Source organism: Vanellus vanellus (assembly GCF_965231255.1).
Source record: "Vanellus vanellus genome assembly, chromosome: 1".
Lineage (NCBI taxonomy): Eukaryota > Metazoa > Chordata > Aves > Charadriiformes > Charadriidae > Vanellus > Vanellus vanellus.
The window spans coordinates 65316967-65337015 of record NC_138905.1 but is presented as its reverse complement, the minus strand read 5'-3'; the positions used below and the strand labels follow the sequence as shown (position 1 = coordinate 65337015).

General features: G+C 42.1%; 1 protein-coding gene across 3 annotated transcripts in view; it reads right to left on the bottom strand.

Moving 5' to 3' along the window:
- Window positions 1–20049, bottom strand: part of DGKI (diacylglycerol kinase iota) — a gene marked incomplete at its 3' end in the record, with an annotated part of 112784 nt that overhangs the window by 31346 nt on the left and 61389 nt on the right. For 2 of the 3 annotated variants that reach the window (XM_082485446.1, XM_082485447.1), the window contains 3 exons: window positions 19137–19177; window positions 17410–17537; window positions 16706–16831 (listed from right to left, as the gene is read on the bottom strand). In XM_082485446.1, coding sequence (XP_082341572.1) covers window positions 16706–16831; window positions 17410–17537; window positions 19137–19177 — 295 coding nt within the window. The remainder of the gene's footprint in view (window positions 1–16705; window positions 16832–17409; window positions 17538–19136; window positions 19178–20049) is intronic. The other variant, XM_082485448.1, reaches the window with a different exon arrangement.

The following is a 20049-nucleotide window of genomic DNA, read 5'->3' as shown; positions in this document are numbered from 1 at the left end:
ACAACCCCCAGCAGAAACCCTTCTGAAGGTCAAAACTCAATACAGTGTTTCCTACAAGGTTAAACAGTCCAGAATGTGTAATATCAAGAGGTGCAAATTTTTAGATACTTAAAAATATTTTTACATGCAGGAGCCATGCCAGGTTCCTTATCTCACGTATTCTGACTCGCCACCCTTTGTTAATGCAGTATCCCACGGCATCAGTAGAATTTATTCCTTTGTTTTGCTTCTTAGTTTCAGAGTTTCATCACCTTTCAGGTCTTTATTTGAAACAATAAAATAAACAGAGCAGATTATCCTATAATTTGGCTCTTCTTTATGCCTGGTAAAACAGTTGTCATTAGTTCCTTAAAGCATCAACAACAGGAGAGACATTATTACAATACCACCACCCTCTCAATTAAAACATTGAAGGGAGGGATGAAAAACATGTTTGTGCATATTTAGTTTGCCCAAAATTACTATGCACTTTTCAAAATACTACTGCCACGTACCTTTGTTGCATGCCTTGAACTCAGTGGTTGAACAGTAAAAAAATCTAACAGGTACTACTGTTGCTACTAGCAGTGTTTTCATTTGAAAGGCTTCATCAAGCATCTTTTGTAACTGCATAGCCTGGTATCCTGAGAAAATAAAGTTTGTAAAATCACAGCATCTCGATGCATATGTATACCTCTCTGCCTCACCCTAATAAAGTTTGAGCTTGTCGGCTCATTTCACCCATCGTTAACGGAGGGATTGGAGAGCCAATTCCTGCTTCCACAAGGAAAAGAAAGAGCATAAGCTCAAACTTTCTGATGTAGCTGTGAAGCCACAAAGAGAGGTTTTGTATATCTCAGCCACAGGAAAGCCTCAATGAGAGCTTCCACCGATGGAGATACCAAAGGTTCAACCACAATAAACTAGGCTTCTTTTGTTCCACTACTGACGTACAATATTTAGGCAAAGAGCAGCGAGGACTTGCAACATTCTCCTACAATTTCAGGCCATATGTTTTAGCAGAGGGAAGGATTTTCCAACCATTCAAGTACTGGCCTAACTACACCAAGGGGAGTCTTGCTTGTAACTATAATGTAAGGAAATGAGGCTGCTGAAAAGTCCACACTAATAGTGTTGGGCATTTTATGCATTGTCTGGTCTACCCCATGCTTATGACAGGCTCTAAGGGAGGAAAGAAGCAAAGTCTAATGACCTGCTCTAAACCACATACGCTTACTCCAGAGCCACCGGGGACTCTCCTGACAGCAAAAAAATCCAGTGGATGCTCATATTTCCGGTCACACATCTTTCTCTCAGGTCCGTAAGAAGTGTGAGGGATATATTGTGGCAGCACCGGTCACCAGACGAGTGACCTGAGAAGGGAGGACTCTCAGCTGCCAGCATTCACACAGTAACCATCTACCTAGTGCCTGCCAGCTGTTCTCGGAGTGTGATTCTAGCTGTGTGTTTGACTGTCACAAAGAAGCAAGTTATCATTCCCACAACCTCTATGCCTTAAAAAAAATTGAGGCAAGTCAGAGACATTTCAGAAGAACTAACATGCTGTCAAGATCTGCGGTCCCACCTGAGTCAAAACACTTTGCCAAATGAAATCTTGACGGTATTTTAATTTGGTTAAACAAAACAAATCCAACCTTGAAAACCTTTAGAAAAAGGTTCAGGCACTGCAATATCCTGTTCTTGGCCATTTCAGAATGGAATTGATTATTTTTCATACTAACCGTTACTTGGTTTTGGTATTATCTTAGTGTAAAATTGTATAAAGAAAGGCTTATCACCCACTCCCTCCCACCCAAGAGAGTAAGGACAGGCCAGATTGTCTAGGACTGGCTACATTTCCAGAATCATAAAATTAAATTAGCTCTTCTACCAACAATGGTCTTTTTCCGTGCACAAGCGTGAAAGGGAAGCCCGATTTCAAATGTTTTCACCAAAGGCATTAACCTGACTTCTCCCCTGCCCGGGTTTGACAGATGCTTCATGAAGAGCTATTGCTGTAGTGACTCGTTAAAGGGAAGACAAATATTATGTTTGTACCCCTCCTTTTGCTGTAGGTCTTGCAGTAGTGTTCTCCTCCTGTTGCAGAGGAGAACACTCTCCACTTGCAAGCCCCAGTCTGCCAGGGGAAGCTGCGCGTTGCCTGTTCCACCGCTCTCTGCCCAAGCAAAGCAGTACCTTTTGCGTTTAACGCAAAATGCACAGGGATCTCTCGGGAAATGAAGTACCCGTATTTAGAAATGCATAAAATAGCCTGAATAATAATGTAAAAAGCCCCCACTCATACATTCCCTACGCACGCTTCCAGCAAATTGGAAGACTTATGGTACCGAAGGCATGAGACATGCCCACCTAAAACAGCACTGTGCCTCAGAGTTAACGGTCTGATCCAAAGCTCGATGGAATTTTTTCACTCACTCTTACAGGCTTTGGATCAATTGCTGGCAAAAATCTCATCCCCAGTATAGCCAAGGCAGCCTTCGGTACCGTATAAGCCTTCCCCAAACAGCCAAACGCTCACAGCTGTTTCCAAGCGCACTCTCCAACGTGCAAGCGCTAGATTGATTCAGCACGGGAAGTGTGGAAGAGGGAACATTCATTTCTAAGGAGGGAAGGGCAGGGACTGTCACGATTTTGAGCCTAGTCAACTGAGGCTTAGGAACCTAGAGAAATACAGCCAGCCTCCAGCAGATGAATTCTAACAAAATTTCAGGAAATGGGTACATTATTCATGAAGACAAAAGCCTCTGGAGAAACAAACCCGGAGCTGATGTAAAGCAGCTATTTTAATCAATAAACCTGTAGCAGAAACCATCTGCACCAGGCCTATTTAAAACCAGCCATTTACAATTTAAAGGCCAAATAACAATCTGTGTGCAGCAATTCTGCTGGTTTTTATGACCATTCCCCCTTTTCCCTGCTTAAGCAATGTTTTTCTGCAAACTTTCTAATTCAGCCTGACAATAGCTGCCTGTGACGAGGAGAGGGAAAGAACTTTCAGATTAAACCCATTCCTTCTCACTTTGTGTGTACATCTCTTCAGAACTGAAAGTGGCATCCCTACTGGGATTTATTCATATATTTTCTGACTGTAATTGAAGACAATTTTTAGCGCATAAAGTATTTTTAAAATAAAGGTGAGGAAAACCCGGCATTTAGCAATCTGCATCAACACCGCTGGGACTGGCGAGTCCCCTGCAGCCTCAGCTGCAGACAGTGCCTCGTATCTCACTGGCAGAAAGACAGAACCGCTCAGTTTCCTGGTCCCTCAGCATCTCCTACTTCGAGGCACCCAATAAGAGTTAAAGATAATGCTCAGCGCGGGCATCCCCATTTTCTGCCATGGCACTTAATGAAAAACAATAGCCTGAGAATTACTGAGACCTTCCGCACACTTCCACTTTGACCCTAAACATGCTCAATTCAGTAACCTTGACAGGCTGGAGAAGTGGGCTACCAGCAACCTAGCGAGTTCAACAAAGGCAAATGCAAAGTCCTGTACTTCAGGAAGAGTAAACCCATGCAACAAGACAGACTGGGAGCCTAACAGCTGGAAAACAGCTGTGCAGGAAAGGATGCAGGGTGTTAGGAGAGCACAAGTTGAACGTCAGTCAGCAGAGTTCCCTGCAACAGGAAAGGCCAATGACATACTGGGCTGTATTTGCAAGAACACAGTCATAAGGTAGATCAAAGTGATTTTTTACCCTCTACTCAGTACTTGTAAGACTTGAGAATAAGACAGACATTGACAAATTGGACTTAGTTCCACAAAGGGCCACGGAGATCGTGAGGACATATGAGGAGGGACATATGAGGAGAGGCTGAGGGAGCTGGGTTCGTTCAGTAAGAAGAGACGGCTCAGGGAAAACCTTATTGCTGCCTTCAGCTACCTAATGGGAAGGCACAAAGACAGAAGCAGAGTCTGCTTGAAGAAAGAGGAGGAGAAGCAACAGTCAAAAGTTGGAATGTGAGTAATTCAGACTGGATATTAGGAAAAATTTTTTCATTCTGTGGATGACCAAACAGGGCAATAGGTTGTACAGAGAGATTATTGAATCTCCAGCTTTGCAGATATTCAAAACTCATCTGGATAAGCCTCTGAATAACTTCATCTAACGGGACCTATTTTGAATGGGGGTTTGGATTAGATGACCTTCAGAGATCCTTCCCAACCTAAATTTTTCTGCAGTTCTACAAGTGTCTCTACAAAGCTTTCTGCTTTTACTATCCCAGCTTTCCTGTCATTCTTTCCTCTCAAATATTTCTCATAGACAATAGCCGTACTGTCTCACGCATGTGGGAAAATGCTGACCAGTAACGCTCCTTGAATCTAAAAAATTCCATTCAAGTTATTTATTATTTTGCAGAAATCCATTCGGACATGTCCTGTTAATCTGCAACAACAATCTGGAATACCTAATTTTTTCTAATTCTGCTAAAGGCAAAGATTGGTACTTTTTCTAGTATCTTTATAACTTCCTTCTGCAGCCCCAGTCTCTACCTGCACATAAACCATTGACTCAGGCTGTTCCCAAGCAGTCCAACATACAGGAGTGTAGCTTGGAACTTCTTAGGAAAACAAGGGCAGCTCAGATGTATTCCTTGCTGCGTCTCAGGCATGTCTATGTCCTTTGTATTGTTCCGTATCTTTTCTCATTATTGTCTAACTTTTTATCTCTTACCATTTCTCTGTCCACTGTAGAATGCTTTGAGCGAAGGCTTGGAACACCACAATGCAGCTATACCTGAAGTTGTGCTGACACCCAGAGGAGTTGCTTGGGAATTGCTGCTTAACAAGGGAATAATGGATTTTATTGCAAAATCAGATGTAAACCCAAACATGCTTAACCTCGATTTTTAAAAAAAAAAGGAGAGATATTATAACTCATAGAAAAATACAGTTCTACCTTGGAATCAAGGTCAAAACATCATCTAAAAAAGCTGGGTTGTTATTTCCTTGAAAAAGAAGGTATTTCCAAACGACCAGTAAAATCACCGTAGGGTGATCGTGAGTTGTTTGTTGTTTGGTTTTTTTCTAATACGTGGCCTCTCTTTCTCTTATCACCATATGAAACCAAAATATCTCAGGCAAATGTAAGACATTCCTTTTGAAAAAGGCCTGATGCAAGCTTCTTTGAAATGAAATTCATCCATTTCAAGATTTGAATTAAATCTTCAAAATCCTCACTAACCCACCCGTCAATTTCTTGATGAATTTGGGGGGCAAAAGGCAAAGGAAAGGCAGTAGCTGATGTGGCTCTAACTGTAAAAGAAAGACAGCAATATCTAGCCACACCTCGTAATACGTTGGAGAAACAACAGACTGGATGTCAAGGGACTGGATGCTGTTTGAAACAGCTCTTTATTATAGAGACCTGGGACAGGCACTAAAGGGGGTGGGTGTACAAACTGCCTTGACAGCCTACACGAAAAGCGAAAAAAGATGTTAGGGGCAACTAGGTAACAAATCATCTGACCTCTTTCCTCAACAGATCTATGTATTTTTACTTTTTCCAGAAAAAGGTTAACCCAGAGATCATTTTGCTATGACTTTAACTTTTTATTTAACCCAGAGAAAGGAATTATTTTGGTAACCGCAAAGCCACGACAGCCACACTACTAGCACATCAGGTGCTAGTACTCTGATTCAGAAGTCACATACCCACTTGGCCCTCAGGCTAGGTGGAGATGAAGCACATCAACTGCTTGGTATCTCGAGACACCACCCAAATAATCTTAGGCCCGTTTGGGTTTCTAAACAACCTAGAAGCTACCCAAAGTGGTGTGTTTGTTACCACAAAGCAAACCAGTGACTCCTGATAAATAGCCTTCAGTGGTTTGGGGAGAAAAGAGACAGAAATACGGGAATTTCTCAGAAACAGATTCTTGCAATTATGTTCATAAATACGTGGCCTGATTTTCACAAGCGCTAAGCACTAAGCAACCCTCACTTGCTTGCCATCTTTAAAAAAAATTTAAAAATCACCTCAGTTAATGTGCATAACACACAGGTCCTAGGCAGAGCAGAACTGCCAAGCCCTTTACACTCCTGCTATAGAGTAATTAATGGAGAATAAAAACTTGTAATGGGAGTTTCAGATATCATTTTCTGCTGCACTTTTAGACACCTGGCACAGAAACAAGAATCTAGGAGTCAGGGTTACACTGGCTGTAGGCCACCTCTGGCTCTCCGATTTCATCTCTTGGTATAATTTAGCCAGGTCCATCTGTCCCTGCTTGCCCATGGGCATCAACACTGCCAGGAACCTCAGCAAGGCTATGTGTTACGGCCTCACTCCTGGTGTATTTCCCTCCCATGCACACGCTTCTGCGCCAAAACTGCTAAACGCTCGCTCAGTCTCAGCTACAGAGACAAAGCTGTGGGCTTCAGTGCTCCTTTCCCAGCGCTGAGTTCCCATTTGAGTGCTTTTAAGCTTTCAGAAGTCCCTCCTCTCACCTGAGAAATCTATTGGCAGGCATTTTAAGAAGAGATGGTACCTTCCACACCCTGACATGTAAGCCTGCAGCCAGGGGCGTAGGACACACAGCCTAGACAAGGAGCTGCAGAGCAGCCATGCCAAGATGCACAATCTGGGGAACGTGCTCACTCTCCCTCAGCAGTTCCCAGGGGAACCGGAGAACCTCTCCCCAGCCCAAGCACATTAAACCCAGCCCATGTTCACAGGTACTTTCTGTTTCAAGCAACATTTTCCAGAAGAAGTAAAACCTCTTTCACGCACACCTCGACCAAGAAAAAATGGCTCACCAATATATTTTTCAAGCAGCCCCAGTGAAAAACCTCAACCTCACTTTTCATTCAAGGAGTTAAGTGAAGGCTTATGTCAAAATATTGCTGCCAGCCTTATCCAAGCACTCTGAAGTTTGTGAGTCTAAAACGCTAAACTGCAAACCTCAAAAGACGCCCTAGTTTCAGATGACTATGCTTTGCCTCTAGCTTTTTGTTGCATGATATTTTGACAATTTCCAGTTTTCAGCCATAGTTGAAATCCGAACGTGCAGATACCTGAAGAATGAGAGAAAGTTAGCAAAGGTTTGACTTGTTGGAGTTTAACACTGCCCACTCAGGCAAAGTAGTGCTTTGGTGTGATAGTCTAGAGCAGTTATTTTACCAAACTAGATTTCTATTCTCTTTGCAAGCCTGTTAAACCAGAGCTTAAGAATATGAATGAGGTATCAATAAATACAGTCTGAACGCACGAGATGTCCTAGTGTGAAAACTTGGACACACTGTGTGTTCCAATATGTGTGTTACATATGTACAGGACTGTGTTTCGCACCCGCGCCCTGAAGCTTATTAGCTTTGGCTTTCATAAGACAGCTTGGTACTGTGAGAGAGCACATTAAGAACCAGTCTCCTCTCCGAGCAGATGGCAGCTCCTTATGGCAGGGACAGAGCACATGGACACAGGCTTGCTATATCTGTGCAATGCTCAGAAAACTAGGACCAGGATGGGTTGGTTTTGTTTGTTTTTTTTTTTCTTAATTCAACTCTTACAAATAAGTAACAAGTACACACAAGTACAGACATACGTATTACCTAAAACGACAAGCTTCATTTCTTTTCCAAATTTTATCAGACCGGATGCCTGCCGTGCTGGAGGATATTCACCCTATATTTATAACAGCGCTTAAAGCAAGCCCAGAAGAATGCAGGCTGTCAGTCATCCTATATCACACTAATAAACCCAGCTAGGCCATCTTCCAGAGCCTTTAATGTCACTGGGGGCCGTGGGTCTGCTATTTCCACTCCATAAAGCTGAAGAGAGGAATATTCACATTCTACGGCGGCATCGTCAGCTCCACTCTCTACCAGGTGCAGTTACCACATGCCTGACGCTCGCAGGAAAGCAGTAGGCCCTAAAGATCAAATTATCAAATGTCGTTTTCTTTTACCCAGCCAAACGAAAGACAAAAGTACAAGAAGTGACTGTCTTGATGTGTTCCCCTGCCGCCTTTGCTGCGGAGCTGCTTTACTTCTCAGAGCAGATTCTGCTTCTCAATCCAGGGACTAAAGTAAGCAATCAGGGAGGGAAGTAAAGGGGGAAAAAAAAAAAAAAAAAAGGAAAAAGAAAGAGTAGTAACAAGAAGAGAAAAAAGAAAGAACTCTATTACTTCTGCCTTGACTATCAGCCAGAGAGTGGAAAGCAGATTTATAGCTGTTACGGTAAACAACTTAAAGAAAAGCAAGCTATCAGCTATCTATACTCTGTCAACATCAATTTCATCCTTCAAACACACTCCAACAACAAAAAAAAATCCTTACATTCCACTTGGAAACCTCTTTTTCATCTCCTTATCTACTGGAACTATTGAGAAAACATTTTCAAGCTAGTTAGTTAGTTAGTTGACTTCTTCAACATTCGGGTAGGTAAGTCCCTTTGTCAAGGACGTGCATATTCTGTTGCTTGAAATCCCCCCAAGGAGAAGAGGAGAGGTGGACTGCTTGCATTTCCCCTTTGGAAAGCAGGATGCCAGTCAAGAAGCAAGATCTCTCTAAAGAAGCCAATTTGTAGTCTCATGGTGTGGGGGAGTGTTTTGCATGTCACTGTCTGCCAAAATAATTTGTCAGCAGGGTGAATTTCCTCAGCTGTGCATCGGGTGTTGAGATGCTACAAAAATCATTAAGAGCCCTCCTTTTGAGGGCTCGGGGGCAGGTGGGTGGGAAAAGAGGAAGCTAAAATCCCACCCAATCCACTCCAGGGAGCTACATTCTGAATAATAAAATTACTTGGTAATAAGCACTGGTGAGAAAAAAAAAAACATCTTACATGCAGTACAGGATGTAGTCTATTTCTGCCACAAATTGAAGGGGCAGAAACACAAACCCACCTCATCAGATGTGCCTACTCTTGTTAAAACCCCTTAGCAATTCAGCACTTCAACAGCAAAGGCTGGAGACTTAATTCTGGAAGAAAACAAACACTATTTGCATTGCGGTCACATACACAAATAAGGCTAAACACATGCAAATATAAACCAAATTCTGATTTCTTCCTTTTCCAATTACACTTAACAAGAGCAGAAGCAAAAGACGACGTCTTAAAGCTCAGTATAACTGGGAAAGGGATTGCCAGAAGGATGTGTAAGTAGGAAATACTACCAACTGTTGCAGAAATCTTAGTAAGTAGAAAACATGATTTTTCTACACCCCAGTTCTCTGTAGAGAAGACAAGACTTTGGCAGTAGTGACATAAAAATTCTACTAATTAACAGAGGAAGAGATGATTAAATAAGGTTTTCCATGTATTTAGTCACTTAAAGGCAACACCAGAAGTTGCTGAAAGTTCAAGTTAAACAGTTTCCAAAACCATCTGATTCTCGCTGTTTGCAAAGACCCTTATGTCTGTCTGGTGGATGCAATCACCATAGAGCTATGGTTCATCCTCTGACGTAGCAGGGACTGTATGCGGTAACACTTTCCCTAGTCCTGCTTCCGTATCTTCAGACATCTGAGCAAAATGCCAGGATCTTCCCATGTCCAGAACCACCCTGAGATAGTACCAACATGGCTGAAGTAACACAAAGCCTCTTGAATCCTGAGTTGAGAACCTCTGTTCTTGTGTTTACCTTACCTACAGAGTCTGTATGTGATACACTCTGGATATACCAAACATATCTCATGCAGGCCAGTCTTTGAGAAGATACTTTGGTGCCAAAATTCCTCTCCATCCCCTGTGCTTTTAGTATTGTTTTCCTCTCTAAACCATGTTCTCTTTTCCTGCAGTTGAGTCTAGGTTTATCTACTAATCAGACATGTCCAGGAGTCCCTCCTCCTGGCTATGACAGGGATGAACATGACTAGAACTAGAGACGTTACTTGGGAAAAGTGGACAAGTGACAACGTGGGAGAGGCTCAAAAATAACTTGTGAATTAATGTTTGTTCAGGTAAAAGTCTTATTTCCAGTTTCATCACAAATCATTTGACAAATTCTTATATATTCTTATATATCTGCAGCTGGATTTGAAGTTGCTGTATAAACAGCTCCAGAAGGAAAAAGAAAACATCTAGAAAAATTCTAAGAGCCGGTCACTCAAATTAGTTTCGAGACAGTAACAGATACCAGCAGCAGTAGCTGTTCTTAAAAAAACCTTTTGACATCCCACAGGCCGTAAAGCAGCACAGGGCACTAAACAAAAGGGTTTTTTTGCTGTCAGTCTGGAAAGAATATGAATTTCACTGGGAATTATTTCTGTCTGCTGTGCTACAGTCTCCAGATTGTTCTTATATTCGACGATTGTACCACAAAATAAAAATGGTTTTCCTTTTCTTGAGTATTCTATACTGAACTGACTATATAGAGAAAATACGGGATTCAAACTGTTTCTTGAGGGGTTTGATTTTAAAAACATAGGGATCTCTCAGAGAAAACATGCTCTTTTTCGTCAGCCAAATTCCACCATTATTAAGTGTGTTGCTATTGTTTGTCAGGCTGAATTTTTTCTTCTGGATGGCAGGAAATGAAGCTTCAGGACAAATTATTCAAGCAATGCCAAAATTCTGCTAGATTTTCATTGTTACATTGTAAGTTTTTAAGGGAATGAGAAAGGGCAGAAATACATCTTCTCAGAACCACAGGCACATATCTTCAAGGTAGAATTCCAAAGGAAACCAATAAGTATTCCTTTTTCCCACTGAAAATCTCAAACAACCGTGAAGGCAGCTAAAATCTTGAAGTATACAGAGAGAATTAAGATTCACAACAGGCGCGTGAAGTACATGAGAATCATTATTTACCATGCCTAGGCACTAGAGTCTAAAAAAAAATTAACAGTTGCCCTCTTTTGTCAAGGAAGTCTCCAGAAATGGTGGTACGGGAAGATTTACAGCAGAAAAAGAAAAGATTTCTTAATGGTGGATAAATTGTAGCTTCCCTCTGGAATGTGTGCAAGATTTTGAGTATTGTGACTGCATCACACTGACAATAGTGAGAGATTTCAAAATACAGGACCAGATCCCACACTGAGATACATCACTTTTTCCCACTCAGCCTCACTCAGGAAACTTGCTTTCCCTCAAAACAATTTCTTATCCATTTGCTAAATTCTTATATTTTATTTTATTATTTGCTTTCTTCAAAGTACTTTCCCTATTTGACTCATGTTTATCTTTCCCTGAACCATTCTCAGTTCTCTTCACATAACGTTTCCTCTTCTTTCCCCTCACTAAGACCTCCTCCTTTTTAATATCACTTTCCTAGCAAGAGGTGCTTTAGCAAAACCTTTCTCATGCTCCGCTTTAAGGTAGCTCCACTTTAAGTGGTGCCTTGCCAGCTCTTTGTAAAAGCATCTAAGACAACAGAAGAGAAAGAGAAGGGAGAGTCAAGCATAAACAGACACTGCATTTTGTTATGCTCTAATTCTATTATAAGGACTACAAAGGAGTGTACAGTGAAGGTGAGATGGTGATTTATGGCTTCGCTCAAATAAGATTCGTTTGAAAGCAATCAGTACTCATGGAGCCTCATTTGAGACTTTAAACAATGGAAAGTAATTTGTACAGGTGTGCAAATAGCTGATTAAAACATATGCACGTCACTCTTGTGGCTTAATCTTCTAAATGCAGCTTGAACTAAATCTGAACCAGAAAACTAATTCAGATTTTGCTATCAAAACACACTAGGGCAGACTACTCTAGCTATTTAAGAGCTGATGCTGAGGTTTCCAATGCAAGAGTTTTGGGGAAACACTTGAATTTTTCAAGTCTTCTCCAACCTAGCCTAGCATGTTCTAATCCTAAGAGTGACCTCTTTATATTTTCTTAACTTTCACTAGATGAGAATTCCTTCTCCTTTCTACATGCAAATTTGCATCCTTGACACTCTTCTCACCTTGTATCACATGAAAATTTCTCTTAAAAAAAAGAAAAACAAAAAAAAAAACCCAAACCGCCTTGTAACATCTGTACTGTAACACTGATTTCCTGGGCAATGATCTGATTCTCGTGGCTGAGTTAAAACGCTTGGCATTCAGCCTTTTTCTTCTTCCCTCTCAGGAACTAGGTTCCTGGCCTCATAAAGCAGTGCCTGTGTGGTATTACTAGCTAATTAATGTCTATTTAGTGAAAGGGCTGCGGCCACCTTCCAGCCCCCACAGGCATTTTTTCTTCCTCGGCCTGACAGGCCCAGATGGCATTCTGGCCAACCTTCACCCACCCTTCACGAGCCACGCACACAATCCAGACAATGCATCTAGCAGCTTTGGAAACACATTACCATCACAGCTGGACAGATGCTAGAAGAGTGGTTGTTACTGCCCCAAACGATGGGAAAATTAATGACTTCAATTAAAAGATGTAGATTAAACCTCTACCAAGGTATAGTCAACTTTTCATTTTTGTATGCTGTTGTGGTTTTTATTTTATTTTCCAGCTCTCATCACATAACAGGGTGACAAACATGTAACTAGGAAAAGAAATACACGGCCAACAATGAATGCTTACAGCAGGCTAGGAGGGAATGGTCATCCCCGTCTCACTGCACCATTTGATCATAGGATAAATCAGGATGACGAACCCATTCATGTTCAAAGGAAGAGTCCAACTACCTGCTTCAGTGGAGTCAGCCCAGAATACTTAGCTTTTTTCAAGATCAAGCACCAATAGTTCAAGTAATTGTCTTCCCGTTGATTTTTTTGTATGCACCTTTCACACTAATTTGATGTTCCTATTAAGCTACGATCTGCCCCAGCTTCTGGTTACTGCATCAAGACGCTGTTTCATGTCCTGCCTAGTCCACGCATCAGTCACACATCAAAGAGCCGTCAGAAAAGGAGCAAAACATGAAATAGCATTAATCAAAAGCCACCTGAAAATTAACTAACATGAAGCTCACTTAATTAAAAACAAAAGCGTAAATAATTTTCTCTCAGCAAGACCTCTGCCTCAAAACCATTTCATTCAAATTACTCTTTACCACAACAGTTGTGATCAAAAGCAACACCAAACATAATCATTTTCAGATCACATATCCTCTTCTCTACTTTCATTGATTGAAGTAATTTAAGGGCTCTCTCTATTTGAATACTTTGTCTTTTTAGCTACGCTCCTCACTTCTCAGAAATAATTACTTCATCTTAAAGAGGTTTTTTATATATGTATGTACACACACACATATATATGCATATATAATGATACCAGAGATACTCTAAGCAGCCTGCAACCACACTACGACAAGCTGTGGTCTAATTTGCTCCTAACATCTGAGGAGGGTCACTCCCAACCTGGAGAAAAATGACAATTGAGAAAACAGCCCCAGTGGGTCAACTAATGACTCCTTCTCTCACAGCAAGTCCCCTGTCACTTGCCCTAGTGACAGGCTACAGATTATTGCACTTTGAGCTGGAAGTGTTGTACAGTATTTTGGACTAGGTGTAAAACACCGGACACGGATGACTCTTAAAAGATCCACAAGAACTCCATGTACAGGAAGAATTGTCCCCTCTATGCTCTGCTGTATTCCTTTTGGGGAATTTTGCTAAAATTCTTCCACAAGTTTTATTTGAAAAATAATTTCTGAAGGGACCAACCTCTGTAAAGATCCTGTGAGCTACTGCAGCTGCCAAAATATAATAAGGCTTTTTCTTTAAAGTGCCAGATTAGAAAGATTTTTTAGGTTGTAAAGTCAAGCACCCAGAAGATGGAAATGCCAGAGCTTGTGTCACCTCAGCATCATACTCCAGCCCTGTTGCACTCAAGTATTTCGACAACCGTCAATCACATTGTCACCTGCTACTTTCTTTTACTGGACTCTTGCCCCAGTGTTTAAGTTGAGGCCTGCTTGCTATCCTTTTGTATTTTGTATATGCAGTGCACAGCCTCGACATTTATTTATTCCACACTACCCAAAATGTGTACAGAATGTAAAATGATTCATTTTCTCCTAAGCATCTCTGACAGAGTCTCCCCATAGCATCCAAGTTTCTTTGTGACCATGAAATTTACCCTCACTGTGCTCCTCTAAGGTGAGGTTGCAATCTTATCTGTATTCTGCAGCTGGGCAAATGAGAGTCAGAAGGAAGGAAGGCACAAACTTTCCATTAATTTTAGTAATACAACCTGAGGCACACAGAAAGCCTATTTCTCAGTTTCCAACCCTTCACTCTCTTTCAAAGCCTCCTTGTGATGGCCTCCCAGGAACCCATCCCACTTCACAGTGGACATGCACAGAATGAGAAGCCCATTGTTACTGGCTGTTTGTGAAAAGTTTATTGTAAATCTGCATCATTCAGAAATTCTGTCAGGGAAACTGAGGGGAGAAGCCAGTCCTCCAGTGCAGCACTCAACTGCCTTAACCATAATAATACCTTGCTTTCTCCACTGCGACCCTCCGCCTCGTTTACTATACACCTTCTAGCTTGGCAGCAAATGAGGCAGCATCTAAACATACTTCAGAGCTTGCCCACCAGTATCATGAATAATCCGCATCAGCCCAGATCCTGGGGAGAAACAGCCACAGACCCTTTCCCCCATGCCCCTAACCTGTCTGACTCATCTCTTAATTATCTGCACCCTGTGTCCTCCTTTTCGTTATTCCCATTCTGATTTCCCAGACGTCTGTATGTGCCCCGTGTTCCCAATTGCCAGCTCCCATCCCCTAACCCTGCTCCCCAGGTTCCTGCGCACACTCCCTTTTTTCTCTTACTCCTTCGGCTCTTGCAACCTCTATGCCCTGTTCCTCCATACACCTTTCCTGTCCCATCTCTATGTGACCATGACTGAATCCTCCCTTTTCTCCTTGCTACTGGAGATCTGCAGGTGAGCAGGACACCCCCCCACCCTTGCTTCAGCCCAGTGGGCAGGTCTGCAACCAGGATTAAGTAGAGGGGCATAACTCCTCTGTGCACAAGTGCAGACAGAAACTTTTGAAAGTGAAGCTCTTGAATCTGGGATGTCTCCAACATGCATGAAAAATCCCATCACTAGGGCAAACTCAGGGCTGCTTTTCTCAAGACAGCAAAAGGCATGTCCACCGTATTATGGTGACACTTTATTGAATGCCAAGCCTCCAAAACTTCATTCCAATGAATTCATTCTGCTACCAGCACTAAAACACCTCAGGAAACAACTGCTGGATTTATTTATTTTAGAGAAGGTAATTTAAAGCAACCCGTTTCCCACAGATCTTGTCTTCAGAAACAACTGACTTTTTTGGTGAAGTTTTGACTAAAAGAAAAAGAGAAAGAATTAGTCAAAGACTGAGTCTTGCCATGAAAAATTTCAGCCAGAACAATTAAAGTTTAGAGAAGCTACAAAGGAAACAGTTCCTTATAGTAGACAGTGACAAGTACACTTTAGTCTGGGCACTGCTACTGACTTTGCTTGTAACTAATAAATCTACCATAATTGTTCCAGCTAAGCAAACATTTCCAGTCATGCTGATGTAAGCAAAATCATTCCTCTTATCAATGAGAAGTTAGTCCACATGTTGTCACCATCTCCCCACACAGCCTAAAATTGTCTAAGCATCATTTTTCTCCCAGCTTCGCAAGCTCCAAATTTCAGGCCCTGCCATTCCCATCTGTGGAAAACTGCACCGCAATCCACCATCCTTTGCATTGCAAAGAGCACAAAACCAAGAACTGATCCAGAATCCCTCAGGGTAATGGCAGAAAAACAGCTGAGTGTTTCCTGGCAGTGCTACCCAGATCATCCAGTGCTTACCATGACATCTCCTTCTCACATCAGCAGTTTCCAGTTTGCTGGAAACTTTCCAGTTTGTAGCCACATGGCTACACAGCCACCCATCCACACGGCATCTGCCCTGGAGCTGTTCTTGGCAGGCACCTTTCAGCCCCATTCCACACACATCCAAGACAGAAAGACAAAGAGAAACAAGGACCACATGGTCACTATTTCTATTTTTTCTATACCAAGTTTTAAAACCCATCCATAGGGATCCAGCTACAGTAGAACAAGAAATAAAACGGAGAAGTGGTGTACACAATTATACGTTATGCACCTGGGGGCACAAAACAACTCCAAAACACTAGAATTTTTCAAAGCCAGCAGCAGAGTTCAGACAGGTGCCTCCCATCTAAACCTTGTTAGCAATTATGGATCCACCGCTGATTTTGAAAATCTAAAGTGAAAGGACTAAAAAGCTGAGATCTACTTCTAAAATTGGCCGGAAGAATAAGAGATGATCTTACACAAATCTGAACACAGCAAACAGGATTGCAGTGGTAGAAATCTCTTACATGAGAGACTTATCAGCAACATAACCACTGTTAAGTCATCCTACACTGACAAGAGTATCTCTGGTTCAAGATCATATGAAAACTATTGCCTACATCTTTGACAGTAAGCAGCCATTGTAGAGGTTTCTGCTTTGTCACGTTGCATCAGAGCTACCTTAAGGGTGAGTGCTTCGGTCTATCTCATAACCAATTGCCGTGAAGGTTCCCTTAGCTGGAACTTCAGGCATCCAAAATAATGTATTTACTTTTGGAAACTTGGATCTAGGTTTATTAAGAGTGCAGGGCGCCACAGAGAAAAAAAACAAAGGCAAGAACATACAATAATGGAGAAAGAGGAAGAAACAGAAGGGAGGAGCAAAAGAGAAGAAGCGAAAGGACTTCTGTAATTTCAGCACGTCAGCACAATTCATTAAGCTTAAAGGAGCCACTAGGAGTTGCTTGCGGTGATGGTGACAGTGCATCATCAAGCAGAGAAATGCAGAGGGCTCTTACTGCAGCTTATGTGTCTGGCTGGCGTCCTTTTGTTTGTCAGGTACCTCGTAGTGTGGGGAAATCTTGCCGAGGCCACTGTCGCTCAGCATCCTCTTTCGAACCGCAGGGTTCCACCGATCTGATATTCTGGGGAGGGAAGAAGGAAGAGAAAGGCATTCACCCCTCACAAATTACCTCACATGTTCTGCTTTGAAGCTCTCTTATGCTTACTGGTTCCCAGTATTTTTCTGCCCATAGCAAGCTAAAATAGCTTAATTCACTGTAAGTACGAGACTGTTCCTATAGATGAATAGGAGTATTTCTGGTCTGCCCAGGGGCTGAGAAGAAACAGACACACTTCACCATCATTGTTAGGCATAAAGGACTTCAGAGCCTTATACATTGGTATCAGAGCCCTGACCACGCAGAGAAGGGGTCTGTAACTCCATCGATACAGATTTATGGTGGGACAGATACACTCAAAGGGTGTGAGGAGGGTGAAAGGTTTAAAGTCCTCTAGTCCTGCTGTGCGCTCCAGGATGCCTGATGGAGTAGATGTTACTTCACTGTCCTCCTGTCATTATCAGGGCTGCATTGGATCCTGTCCTCAGCTCCCCACCCAAGATCTTCCTTCCCACATCTCCCAACCCTTCAGAAAAGGGGACCAGAAAAGAGATGCCCGATTCGAATATGGCTGCTGAGGGCCAGACTGCAGCACCACTCACCCAGAGGCCTGCTCCACTACCAGATCAGGCATTCCTGGTGGTGTCCCCACCTGCTGTGACATTACCAGCTCTGGGTCCAGAATAAAAATCTCGTCCTGCGAAATTTCCGTCACAAAGTGCAAATGTTCCTGTTGGAGTGATACAAGGAACGAATAATGAACCTGCAGCATCACTGGTCTCCCAGAGCACCCAGCTGGCTATAGGAAACCTGGGGGTACATCAGGGTCTCTGATGAGGATTCATGGGATTGTGTCTGTGTATTTAAGTGCACACACATACACACACACTAAAACCAATGGCACTGAAGTCACCAATAAATACTTCATCGATTTCAAGCCAAGCAAGATTCCCAACCAGCAAGCTTTACACTCACCGTAATGCTTAGAAGGGCTGCTACTCAGTGACTCTATGTCATTCAGCTGAAAACTGGAGTGCTTCCCAAAAAGCCGAGGTTTGCATTTTGAAATGATGACCAGCACCCAAAGTCTGCCCCCCACTGATGGCTGACAGAATTTCCATTGTTTTGGGATACTCTCCCAGACCTCCATTGCTTGTGTATCCTGGTTTTGCATCTCTGTTATCAAAGCTCTCTTTCTCAGTCCCTCCTTTTTGTTATTGGCACAGAAGTCCCATTATCCTTCAAAAAACACCAAGTATGAGTAGGCCTGTCTACGTAGGCAAATGGGCAGGAACCTGCCCATGGTTTGTGGGCTGGGACCATCACACAGTATTGATCTTTTCCCCACAGAAACACAGAACAAAGGAGCAGGAGGGAAAGATGACCATTTGTACAGAGTCAAGTATTAAAGAAATGCAGAATAAGCCAAACAGAGACACGTTGCCCAGTTTAACCTGTAGCAGCGTCTTCTTCACCCTTGCCTTTCGAATGTTAAAGTACAGTTCCATCAAAGCATTTATGTGACTACGAGCAAAGAAGCCCCATGGTGGCTACATGCAGACACTGAACCTGAGACCTATGAACTAAAGCCACAGCTCCTTCTGCTTGAACGGAACCACCAGCTGCTTTTGCTAGGAAACAGTCATATGTTCCTGTGATTCAGCCACAGCTTACATGGTTCTTAGGGGGACCAGATACAAATGACCCCTGTGTGAAACCAACAGTTTGCACTTAATGCTGAGCCACAAATTGGTCTGTTCTGGCTACAAATCAGACACACCAAAAGCTCTGTAAAATTTTCAAAGTGTCTTTTAGAAAATACATTCAGATGGTCAAATCTATACCACAGGTTTGAATCCAACGGAGATACATGCTGTTTTGGGGTTCCTCAGGAATATTTGATATAGCTCTGGTCATGATTCTCAACTCGTAACATCACCTTAATTTCCATAGTTATTCCATGTCACACACACAGGATCAGAACCTCTGGTGACTAAAAGCATCGGTGAGAAGACACACTCAAATACTCTGGTGTCACACAGATGCCCTTAGTAAGATTTGATAAGGATGACAAACATAGAAAATTCTGATCTGTACATCAGATTGGTAGTAAACAGAAGGGCAGATGGGCAGCAGATAAAAAACTTCAGTGAAACGATGTAAATTACATCAACTAAAAAATGGCCCAGATTTTTTTCTCTACTTTTCATGAGACATCAGTAGCACTTTAGAATACACAGGAGGAATGACAGGTAATTCATTTTAAGTTGCATTTGTCATAGCTTTAAAGAAAAACAAACTATAGAAACGGTAACCAAATAAAATTTACCTGAGATCTGTCAATGCGGTAAAAACGATCAGCAGAAGTTGCTGCAAGACAGAGAAACAACAGAGCCGCAGTGAAGAAAATGGTGTGAGCAGAGCTGCATGGACAAGATGGGCTGAGCTAAAATCACCACCACGTAAGACAACCTCTGCGTCAGTGAAGTCACAGCGGTTTCACAAGAACTTAATCTGATTCATTCATTGTGTCCATATTCCTATCCCATTAAATAGCGAATTTAAAGTTGAGGCTTCAAATTCAAATTTTGATTCTAAAGAACAATAACATGCTTGGGAGCTCTTTGTAAATCAAATGCATGGCCACAGATACTCACCCTGAATTACCGATACACTCAAGGAAAATTTATGCTACTCATGAAAAACACAGGAAAAGAGGGGAGATTCACTAAATAAAGCACCTAATATGAATCATGTCACTGCCACATAATTTATATCACTAAACCCAGAAGTATTTCATCACCTACAATGTGCTTCATCAGATGGGATTATTTTTTTTTGTTTCTGCTTTGCATTTAGTTTGGCCAGTGAAATCAGATTTGTTTATTCTGCAGTTTTGACACAGGGGCACAGTATGTAGCATTGTAGTTTTTGGCACTGCAAGGGACAAAAAACGAATGCATCTACCCACCCAGCTTTCTCCAAAACCCAAGCAGATTCTCAGTATGTTTTTTATCAAGTTCCCTCATGAAAGACAAGGAAGAGTGATTAGAAATAGTCAAGGAGAATTTGTTTTTGTTTAGAACAATAAAAATTTCAGTCCCCACATGCTGAAGCTTTGGCAAAAGCACATGCCATCCATCTTAGCTGCTAATTCCAGTGCTCTGGAGCCTGATGGAAAGCCCAGATAAGCCGTCTGCTTTCACAAAGTCTGGCTCAAATACAAGTGCAGCTCTCCAGGG